Below are 12,201 nucleotides of genomic sequence, written 5' to 3' on the forward strand. Positions count from 1 at the left end.
CTCAGTGTGGATGGAAAGAGGCAGGCTGGGTTTGTCCTCACTGTTAATCTGTCAACTCTGGATAGAATCCCAGTCCTAAACAGAAGTCTGAGATCAACCTCCTGGTTCTCCTCTGTGCAGGACACACCCCCTCCTCCCATTGTTACTGTGTGTATGAAAACATTTTTGAACAATGGCTTCCTAAAATGCTGTGGTGCTTACTAACACAATAGGAAAGGTTGTGGTAGACGTGGGCCATCACAGGTGAGTTCCCAGCTCTTCCACTCTGAACAATGAGGCAGGGAAAGGGTAACACAAGCTTCCTCTCTGGTTCCATTCCCCAATAGTAAGTGGATTATACTGGAATTGTGGTAGTAATATTGTCCCTGGACTTTGGCACCATAGAAAACACATTACAATTATACATTGACAAAATAAATGTTATTTTATTTAACTTTTATGTAAATAAGAAAACATGTCCTTTATACTGCAAAACATTATTTGTATGTATTGTAGAACATACTGGGGACTAGCTAATTGGCATGTAGAGGTGTAGTGACATGTATTCAGTAGATACATAGACATTTAAATTAGTTTGAATAATATCAATTAAACAAAAAACATTGCATTGTCTGTATAGATAACCCAAAGTTTGACCAGCACAAATTCAAGTAGAATATTTATTTTTCATTCGCACATCAATTAAGTTCAATGAGAACATCCAAATACATTCATCAATGACGAAAATAATACATCTATTTAAGACAATTTAATTAACATATTTATCGTTTCAAAGTATGTATATCACGCAACAAAAGTTGCTTAGTAGTAAAACAAAACAACAAAAAACCAAACTAAATGGTGAAAACTCACATCATCTCTGATACATGTTGTCTACTAACTCATTCCCACAGAAAACTGATCATCTCTATCTGATACATGTTGTCTACTAACTCATTCCCACAGAAAACTGATCATCTCTATCTGATACATGTTGTCTACTAACTCATTCCCACAGAAAACTGATCATCTCTATCTGATACATGTTGTCTACTAACTCATTCCCACAGAGAACTGATCATCTCTATCTGATACATGTTGTCGACTAACTCATTCCCACAGAAAACTGATCATCTCTATCTGATACATGTTGTCTACGAACTCATTCCCACGGAGAACTGATCACACCATCTCTATCTGACACATGTTATATCTACTACCTTATTCCCACAGAAAACTGATCATCACACTATCTATCTGATACATGTTGTCTACTAACTCATTCCCACAGAAAACTGATCATCACACCATCTCTGATACATGTTGTCTACTAACTCATTCCCACAGAGAACTGATCATCTCTATCTGACACATGTTGTATCTACTAACTTATTCCCACAGAGTACCACACAGTCAACAATCAGACTACATTGTTACAATGTGAGAAGCCTCAGAGGGCATTCAACCCTAAGGGCAAATCCAAGGAACTCTCAATATCTTTAGAGTAAAAGCTCAATTAAATAAAACTGACATGGTGCTCACTGATCAGTAAAACAACAAGAAGCTAACATTCTATAACGCTCCCTTTCCTCTGCACTGTTCTCTTACAGTGAGAAACAATAGGATCCCAATAGTGTTTTATTCTTTCTTAAATGTTATCAAATTCACTGTTACCACTTCATTTATGAGATGAGAATGAAGTGATGTAATGACTTTACTCTTAGCTGGTCTGAGAGAACTGATGAGGCTTCTCTCCTTTATGTATACGTTGGTGACATTTCAAGGTATCCAATCGGGTAAACCTCTTCCCACAATCAGAGCAGAAGTAAGGCTTCTCTCCTGTATGTATACGCTGGTGACATTTTAAAGGTATCTAAAATCGGGGGAAACTCTTCCCACAATTAGAGCAGAAGTGAGACTTTGTCTATTTGTATTCGCTGGGGACATTTTAACTCTTCCAATTGGGAGAAACTCATTCCATTGTCAGAGCAGAAGTAAGGCTTCTCTTCTGTATGTGTTCTTTGATGAACTGTTAGCTCAGTTGATGTTTTGAAGCACTTACCACAGTCAGAGCAGGAGAATGGCTTCGCTATGTGTATTAGTTGGTGACTTTTTAACTTATCCAATCGGGAAAAACTTTTCCCACAGTCAGAGCAGGAGAAAGGCTTCTCTCCAGTGTGCACTCTCTGATGAATTGTCAGAGCTTGTGATGTTGTGAATCTCTTCCCACAGTCAGAGCAGAAGTAAGGTTTCACTCCTGTGTGTGTCCTCTGATGAACTTTTACCTCAGTTGATGTTTTGAAACATTTACCACAGTCAGAGCAGGAGAATGGCTTCTCTCTGTGCATTTGTTGGTGACTTTTTAACTTATCCAATCGGGAAAAACTTTTCCCACAGTCAGAGCAGGAGTAAGGCTTCTCTCCAGTGTGCACTCTCTGATGAATTGTCAGAGCTTGTGCTGTTGTGAATCTCTTCCCACAGTCAGAACAGAAGTAAGGCTTCACTCCTGTGTGTGTTCTCTGGTGAACTTTTACCTCAGTTGATGTTTTGAAGAATTTACCACAGTCAGAGCAGAAGTAAGGCTTCTCTCCTGTGTGTGTTCTCTGATGAACTGTTACATCAGACGTTGTGGTGAAGCATCTTCCACAGTCAGAGCAAGAGTATGGCTTCTCTCCTGTATGCACACGTTCATGTACTTTTAAGGTATCCATTCGGGAGAAACTCTTTCCACAGGCATAGCAGAAGTAAGGCTTCTCTCCTGTGTGTGTTCTCTGGTGAACTTTTACCTCAGTTGATGTTTTGAAGCATTTACCACAGTCAGAGCAGAAGTAAGGCTTCTCTCCTGTGTGTGTTCTCTGATGAACTGTTAGATCAGATGTTGTGGTGAAGCATTTTCCACAGTCAGAGCAAGAGTATGGCTTCTCTCCTGTATGCACACGTTCATGTACTTTTAAGGTATCCAATCGGGAGAAACTCTTTCCACAGGCAGAGCAGAAGTAAGGCTTCTCTCCTGTGTGTGTTCTCTGATGAACCTTTACCTCAGTTGATGTTTTGAAGCATTTGCCACAGTCAGAGCAGGAGAATGGCTTCTCTCTGTGTATTAGTTGGTGACTTTTTAACCTATCCAATTGGGAGAAACTCTTCCCACAGTCAGAGCAGGAGTAAGGCTTCTGTCCAATGTGCACTTTCTGATGAATAGTCAGAGATTGTGATGTTGTGAATCTCTTCCCACAGTCAGTACAAGAATTCAGATTCTCTCCTGTGTGTATTTTTAGGTGTATTTTTAGCTTTGATAGAAATGGGAAAATCTCCTCACAATGTGGGAGGTGGCGAGACTTCTTAGCTCTGTGATCTTCCTGCTGTTGCTCTCTGGATGTAGAGAATGTCTCAACATGGTCTCCTGTGTGAACAACATCAGAAGAACCAGTCAGTGAGATATACATATGACTTCATATACAGTGTGTTCAGAAAGAATTCACATCCCTTGATTTTTTTCTACATTTTGTTGTGTTTCAACCTGATTTTAAAATGGATTAAATTGAGTCATTGGCCTACACACAATACCACACACATATAAGGGCATGGATACATGACTAGATATTGGATATTGTTGTACCAACATGAATTCTACTATGACTATTTACCATCTGAATATGAAAACCACATCTGTAGATTCTAAACCACCAGTTGGAGGACAGATGGAACTAAACCACCAGTTGGAGGACAGATGGAACTAAACCACCAGTTGGAGGACAGATGGAACTAAACCACCAGTTGGAGGACAGATGGAACTAAACCACCAGTTGGAGGACAGATGGAACTAAACCACCAGTTGGTGGACCGATGGAACTAAACCACCAGTTGGAGGACAGATGGAACTAAACCACCAGTTGGAGGACAGATGGAACTAAACCACCAGTTGGAGGACAGATGGAACTAAACCACCAGTTGGAGGACAGATGGAACTAAACCACCAGTTGGAGGACAGATGGAACTAAACCACCAGTTGGAGGACAGATGGAACTAAACCACCAGTTGGTGGACCGATGGAACTAAACCACCAGTTGGAGGACAGATGGAACTAAACCACCAGTTGGAGGACAGATGGAACTAAACCACCAGTTGGAGGACAGATGGAACTAAACCACCAGTTGGAGGACAGATGGAACTAAACCACCAGTTGGTGGACCGATCAGGACAGAAAGTGGTAGGCCCGAAAAGTGGGTAGTCTTTACCCCATAACGCCAGTGGAGTACCCCATAATGCTAGTGGAGTACCCCATAACGCCAGTGGAGTACCCCATAATGCCAGTGGAGTACCCCATAACGCCAGTGGAGTACCCCATAACGCCAGTGGAGTACCCCCATAACGCCAGTGGAGTACCCCCATAACGCCAGTGGAGTACCCCCATAACGCCAGTGGAGTACCCCCATAACGCCAGTGGAGTACCCCCATAACGCCAGTGGAGTACACCCCATAACGTCAGTGGAGTACCCCCATAACGTCAGTGGAGTACCCCCATAACGTCAGTGGAGTACCCCCATAACGTCAGTGGAGTACCCCCATAACGTCAGTGGAGTACCCCCATAACGTCAGTGGAGTACCCCCATAACGTCAGTGGAGTACCCCCATAACGTCAGTGGAGTACCGTACCCCCATAACGTCAGTGGAGTACCCCCATAACGTCAGTGGAGTACCCCCATAACGTCAGTGGAGTACCCCCATAACGTCAGTGGAGTACCCCATAACGTCAGTGGAGTACCCCATAACGTCAGTGGAGTACCCCATAACGTCAGTGGAGTACCCCCATAACGTCAGTGGAGTACCCCCATAACGTCAGTGGAGTACCACATAATGTAAAACAAAAACAAGAAAAATAACAGACATTGAATATCCCTTTGAACACGGTGAAGATATTTATTACACTTAGGATGGTGTATCAATACACCCAGTCACTACAAAGATACAGGCGTCCTTCCTAACTCAGTTGCCGGAGAGGAGGGAAACCGCTCAGGGTTTTCACCATGAGGCCAATGGTGACTTTAAAACAGACTGAGGATGGATCAACAACATTGTAGTTACTCCACAATATTAACATCAATAACAGAGTGAAAAGAAGGAAAGCTGTACAGAATAAACTATTCCAAAACATGCATCCTGTTTCCATTAAGGCACTAAGGTAAAACTGCAAAAAATGTGGCAAAAATAATTAACTTAAAATCCTGAATACAAAGTGTTATGTTTGGGGCAAATCCAACACAACACATCACGGAGTACCACTCCTCACATGGAGGTGGCTGCATCATGTTATGGGTATGCTTGTCATCGACAAGGACTTGGACGTTTTTCTGTTTGTTGATAAAAAATAAATGGAATAGAACTAAGCACTGGCAAAATCCTAGAGGAAAACCTGGTTCAGTCTGCTTTCCAACAGACACTGGGAAACAAATTCACCTTTCAGAAGGACAATAACCTAAAACACAAGGCCAAATACACACTGGAGTTGCTTACCAAGATATTGAATGTTCCAGAGTGGCCTAGTTACAGTTTTGACTTAAATCATCTTGAAAATCTATGGCAAGACATGAAAATGGCTGTCCAGCAATGATCAACAACCAACTTGACAGAGCTCGAATACTTTTTTCCAGAATAAATGTGCAAATATTGTACAATCCAGGTGTGGAAAGCTCTTAGAGATTTACACAGAAAAACTCACAGCTGTAATCACTGCCAAGGTGCTTCTTCAAAGTATTTACTCAGGGGTGTGAATACTGTGGTGGTTCATTTCTTTACGATCAAATGAGGAGAGACAAACTTATCACACAAGTCAGAGTTATACTCTTATCACACAAGTCAGAGTTATACTCTTATCACACAAGTCAGAGTTATACTCTTATCACACAAGTCAGAGTTATACTCTTATCACACAAGTCAGAGTTATACTCTTATCACACAAGTCAGAGTTATACTCTTATCACACAAGTCAGAGTTATACTCTTATCACACAAGTCAGAGTTATACTCTTATCACACAAGTCAGAGTTATACTTAAACCAAATCTTTAAATCACTTATTAATAAAGGAGCAGGCTAATACAACACATATATGAAGTGAATTGATTGATTGATCTACGATACTGATGGCTGGTCGACAAATTCACGCTCACATGATTCATTGAGAGCCCAGAGACAAAAGTACAAAGTCCATCCTCTTTCCGTCTACATGACACACGACAGATGTATACAATGGGTCACAAGGTTAAGATTTGTATGGAATATACCTATAATATATAGCAGACAGCAACTGCTGTGTCAACAGTTTTCATTGCGTAGAGACCAGTGTCTGGCCCTACTGGAGCCATCTCTCCCTGGTATGGTAGAGACCAGTGTCTGGCCCTACTGGAGCCATCTCTCCCTGGTATGGTAGAGACCAGTGTCTGGCCCTACTGGAGCCATCTCTCCCTAGTATGGTAGAGACCAGTGTCTGGCCCTACTGGAGCCATCTCTCCCTGGTATGGTAGAGACCAGTGTCTGGCCCTACTGGAGCCATCTCTCCCTGGTATGGTAGAGACCAGTGTCTGGCCCTACTGGAGCCATCTCTCCCTAGTATGGTAGAGACCAGTGTCTGGCCCTACTGGAGCCATCTCTCCCTGGTATGGTAGAGACCAGTGTCTGGCCCTACTGGAGCCATCTCTCCCTGGTATGGTAGAGACCAGTGTCTGGCCCTACTGGAGCCATCTCTCCCTGGTATGGTAGAGACCAGTGTCTGGCCCTACTGGAGCCATCTCTCCCTGGTATGGTAGAGACCAGTGTCTGGCCCTACTGGAGCCATCTCTCCCTGGTATGGTAGAGACCAGTGTCTGGCCCTACTGGAGCCATCTCTCCCTGGTATGGTAGAGACCAGTGTCTGGCCCTACTGGAGCCATCTCTCCCTGGTATGGTAGAGACCAGTGTCTGGCCCTACTGGAGCCATCTCTCCCTAGTATGGTAGAGACCAGTGTCTGGCCCTACTGGAGCCATCTCTCCCTAGTATGGTAGAGACCAGTGTCTGGCCCTACTGGAGCCATCTCTCCCTGGTATGGTAGAGACCAGTGTCTGGCCCTACTGGAGCCATCTCTCCCTGGTATGGTAGAGACCAGTGTCTGGCCCTACTGGAGCCATCTCTCCCTGGTATGGTAGAGACCAGTGTCTGGCCCTACTGGAGCCATCTCTCCCTGGTATGGTAGAGACCAGTGTCTGGCCCTACTGGAGCCATCTCTCCCTGGTATGGTAGAGACCAGTGTCTGGCCCTACTGGAGCCATCTCTCCCTGGTCCCGTATAGAACAGAAGCATTAACATGCTCTGGAATGCTCTTTAGGTTTAATCACCCAGAAGACATGGTAAATCTCCTGTCAGTGTTATCTCCCAGAGGCCCTTCCTCAGTAGAACACACACACAATAGTTAAGAATACTCTGTTCTGTCGAATAAAACAAACATTTGATGCAATAAAAGTATTATAACAACATCTTGCAATCTTCCGCCATAATACTTATGTAAATTAGATATTTCTGCATTTTTATTATTTTTTTACATTTTTAACATTTCAAAAAACATGTTTTGCCTTATGGGGTATTGTGTGTAGATGGATCAATTATTATTTATTACATTTAGGCTGGAACATAAAATGTGGAATAAGTCAAGGGGTCTGAATTCTTTCTGAAGGCTCTATACTGTCCAATACAAAAGGGGAATACAACCATTCTAAAAGTGGACAACAGCTGAGAGTGAAAATTATGAGTCATATCATCCTCCACTCACTATCACAAGGGTTAGTAACTACACAGACTCATTTCATATCATCCTCCACTCACTATCACAATAGTTAGTAACTACACAGACTCATTTCATATCATCCTCCACTCACTATCACAAGGGTTAGTAACTACACAGACTCATTTCATATCATCCTCCACTCACTATCACAAGGGTTAGTAACTACACAGACTCATTTCATATCATCCTCCACTCACTATCACAATAGTTAGTAACTACACAGACTCATTTCATATCATCCTCCACTCACTATCACAATAGTTAGTAACTACAGACTCATTTCATATCATCCTCCACTCAGTATCACAAGGGTTAGAAACTACAGACTCACTTCATAGAACTTTAAAACACTGGCAGTTTGTCTACTTCACTTCTTCAGTCTACTCTGAACACTCCAGACAGCCCGGTGAATAAATCAAATACTGACAATACTGGTGTCAAACCACTTTTCATACACAGCGGGAAGTTGGAATGAAAAACAAGTTTCGTACAGTCTGGTGTTCATCAGGGATGTGATGTTAGAAGGACAGAATTCACAATAGCAATAGACTGGGTCATAACGAATGGAGGTATAACCTATGAAGGGAACTTATAGATAGAACCTGCTCTTACCATGATTAACAGATGTCCCAATCTTCTCCTCCTCTTCTTCATCTTTAATGTTGACATTCAGCTCCAGTGTTTGACTGCAGTCTTCCAGCTTCACTGATGCCATCTCTGGATCCTGCAGTACAAACTGGGCTCCACTGTCACAATCAGGACCCAGTGACTGGAGGTTTGGACTCGGTGTGGAAGGAGAGAGGCAGGCTGGGTTTGTCCTCACTGTTGATGTTTCTGGCCTCAGACTTGACCGGAGTCGGCCTGTAGTAATAAAGACAAACGGACAAAAGTTGTCTTTTAGTTCTGGCACTTCCTTTATTCTAATTTTTTTTAAATTTATTTTTATTAAAAAAATTGTTCAATGATCTAATTTCAATAGACCGGGTAGCTAAACATTGACAACAAAACATAAATTTACTTTAGACGAGGGCACACTTTAGATTACACGTTAAAAAAACTTGCGCTTAAAAGAAATTAAAAGTGCAACTGACAGCGTTTGAACTACATTTCAGACATGAACGTGACAGACAGACAATCATAATATCAGTAAAAAATATCAAATTCCCAGTTTATGCTACAAAACCAACTTCATAAGAGGTTTGTCTCAGCATTTCATGGACGTACACTAAGGCATTGTTGGTAGAATAGATGGATGCAGTTCAATGCATGATTCATATAATTTACCAACACATTTATTATTAAGAGAGGCCCACAGACCCCCACCCATAGAGGCCCACAGACCCCCACCCAGAGAGGCCCACAGACCCCCACCCAGAGAGGCCCACAGACCCCCACCCGGAGAGGCCCACAGACTCCCACCCGGAGAGGCCCACAGACTCCCACCCAGAGAGGCCCACAGACCCCCACCCAGAGAGGCCCACAGACCCCCACCCAGAGAGGCCCACAGACCCCCACCCAGAGAGGCCCACAGACCCCCACCCAGAGAGGTCCACAGACTCCCACCCAGAGAGGCCCACAGACTCCCACCCAGAGAGGCCCACAGACCCCCACCCAGAGAGGCCCACAGACCCCCACCCAGAGAGGTCCACAGACTCCCACCCAGAGAGGCCCACAGACTCCCACCCAGAGAGGCCCACAGACCCCCACCCAGAGAGGTCCACAGACTCCCACCCAGAGAGGCCCACAGACTCCCACCCAGAGAGGCCCACAGACTCCCACCCAGAGAGGTCCACAGACTCCCACCCAGAGAGGCCCACAGACCCCCACCCAGAGAGGCCCACAGACCCCCACCCAGAGAGGCCCACAGACCCCCACCCAGAGAGGCCCACAGACCCCCACCCAGAGAGGCCCACAGACCCCCACCCAGAGAGGCCCACAGACCCCCACCCAGAGAGGCCCACAGACCCCCACCCAGAGAGGCCCACAGACTCCCACCCAGAGAGGCCCACAGACTCCCACCCAGAGAGGCCCACAGACCCCCACCCAGAGAGGCCCACAGACCCCCACCCAGAGAGGCCCACAGACTCCCACCCAGAGAGGCCCACAGACTCCCACCCAGAGAGGCCCACAGACTCCCACCCAGAGAGGTCCACAGACTCCCACCCAGAGAGGCCCACAGACCCCCACCCAGAGAGGCCCACAGACCCCCACCCAGAGAGGCCCACAGACCCCCACCCAGAGAGGCCCACAGACCCCCACCCAGAGAGGCCCACAGACCCCCACCCAGAGAGGCCCACAGACCCCCACCCAGAGAGGCCCACAGACCCCCACCCAGAGAGGGGTGGGAGAGAGGCCCACAGACCCCCACCCAGAGAGGCCCATAGACTCCCATACAGAGAGACCAACAGGAGCAACCAGGGTCAAGCACTCCGCCCAAAGGCAGGTCGACAGATCTCCCGAACCAGTGACTTATTGGCCGCCAGCCCAAGCTCCCAACTGCCAGGCCACCAACCATCCACGATCCCCCTACAGATCCCTGAGAGCTGCCCCTCAACCATCCACGATCCCCCTACAGATCCCTGAGAGCTGCCCCTCAACCTTCCCAGAACAGCCACGCTTTTGGGCTTGTACACCAGCTTCAAAGCTGAAAATACAGTATTTTTGGCTATCAGAAAAATATATATTTCACAGCGCTTCAGATGGTGCAATGATTCTCTACACAATGACTGCTTGTTTTGTCACAAACTGAGATTAGGAAAACGATTATAATTTTAGCAACCAGGAAATGGCAGAGCATATTGCACCTTTAAGTACACTGGTGGGGAAAGTTATTAAGTAAAAGTTCATGTTATACATCAAACTCCTAATATTAAGCAAACCAGAAGGCACCGTTCTGTCAGGGAAAATGTTTGGAAGACGAAAGTACATATTTTGGTCCCGCTTTATTTCCAGTGCATCTTATGAAGGCGTCATAAAGCATTCATATAGGCTTCATAAGCACTACATAAACGGGTCACAAATCATCCAGAACTGTATTTCATGCTCTATAAAAAGGATGAATAAATGTGAACAAAATAACCGTGTGACAAAACCATCAATTGAAGCCACATTATGGATCTTTATAGAGCATGATGTTACGGCAAACAATGGTTTCCACTTCAAGAATGAGGTACGGTAAATTACTGTAATTAACACAGTAAATTACTGTAATTAACATATGCATTAACAGGCACTCATTGTTACTGTAGCCTGCACATCTTCCTTTTTCCACAGCTTTCACAAATCCTGTTGTCAGTTTGAAATATTATTTTATTTGCTTCCATTTAGTTTCAAAATTGTTTTTGGCACGTTATTATAATAATATAATGTAGTTTTTTTAAATATCTAGAAGTGGTTCTGCTTGTTCAACTCAGTAGTTTGTCATCCTAAATAAATATATATATATCTGTCTACGCTCTAATTTGCCCATATTTCTTGGAGATCCTGAATGTTTTTTTTTATACAGGCAGGGTAGCCTAGTGGTTAGAGTGTAGAGGCGGCAGGGTCGCCTAGTGGTTAGAGTGTAGAGGCGGCAGGGTAGCCTAATGGTTAGAGTGTAGAGGCGGCAGGGTCGCCTAATGGTTAGAGTGTAGAGGCGGCAGGGTAGCCTAGTGGTTAGAGTGTAGAGGCGGCAGGGTAGCCTAGTGGTTAGAGTGTAGAGGCGGCAGGGTAGCCTAGTGGTTAGAGTGTAGAGGCGGCAGGGTCGCCTAGTGGTTAGAGTGTAGAGGCGGCAGGGTAGCCTAGTGGTTAGAGTGTAGAGGCGGCAGGGTAGCCTAATGGTTAGAGTGTAGAGGCGGCAGGGTCGCCTAGTGGTTAGAGTGTAGAGGCGGCAGGGTAGCCTAGTGGTTAGAGTGTAGAGGCGGCAGGGTAGCCTAATGGTTAGAGTGTAGAGGCGGCAGGGTAGCCTAATGGTTAGAGTGTAGAGGCGGCAGGGTAGCCTAATGGTTAGAGTGTAGAGGCGGCAGGGTCGCCTAATGGTTAGAGTGTAGAGGCGGCAGTTTTTTTTTTTTTGTGATACTATCAACTCTGCAGTATTAAGCACATCCATAACTGCTTTATAACATCTTAAATTAATATCAGTCAACTTAAGGGTGAAGGAGTCTGTGCACTATAATGGGTTAAGGAGTCTGTGCACTATAATGGGTGAAGGAGTCTGTGCACTATAATGGGTGAAGGAGTCTGTGCACTATAATGGGTGAAGGAGTCTGTGCACTATAATGGGTGAAGGAGTCTGTGCACTATAATGGGTGAAGGAGTCTGTGCACTATAATGGGTGAAGGAGTCTGTGCACTATAATGGGTTAAGGAGTCTGTGCACTATAATGGGTGAAGGAGTCTGTGCACTATAATGGGTGAAGGAGTCTGTGCACTA

General features: G+C 44.9%; 1 protein-coding gene across 2 annotated transcripts in view; it reads right to left on the reverse strand.

The window, feature by feature from the left end:
* Window positions 1–403: 403 nt before the first annotated feature.
* The window catches only part of LOC109876412 (oocyte zinc finger protein XlCOF6-like), a 30,978-nt gene continuing 19,180 nt past the window's right edge, over window positions 404–12,201 (reverse strand). For both annotated transcript variants that reach the window (XM_031821258.1, XM_020468830.2), the window contains 2 exons: window positions 8,404–8,652; window positions 404–3,379 (listed from right to left, as the gene is read on the reverse strand). In XM_031821258.1, coding sequence (XP_031677118.1) covers window positions 1,881–3,379; window positions 8,404–8,652 — 1,748 coding nt within the window. In that variant the 3' untranslated portion in view covers window positions 404–1,880. The remainder of the gene's footprint in view (window positions 3,380–8,403; window positions 8,653–12,201) is intronic.

Source organism: Oncorhynchus kisutch, unplaced genomic scaffold, assembly GCF_002021735.2.
Source record: "Oncorhynchus kisutch isolate 150728-3 unplaced genomic scaffold, Okis_V2 scaffold3945, whole genome shotgun sequence".
In the NCBI taxonomy this organism is placed as follows: Eukaryota; Metazoa; Chordata; class Actinopteri; order Salmoniformes; family Salmonidae; genus Oncorhynchus; species Oncorhynchus kisutch.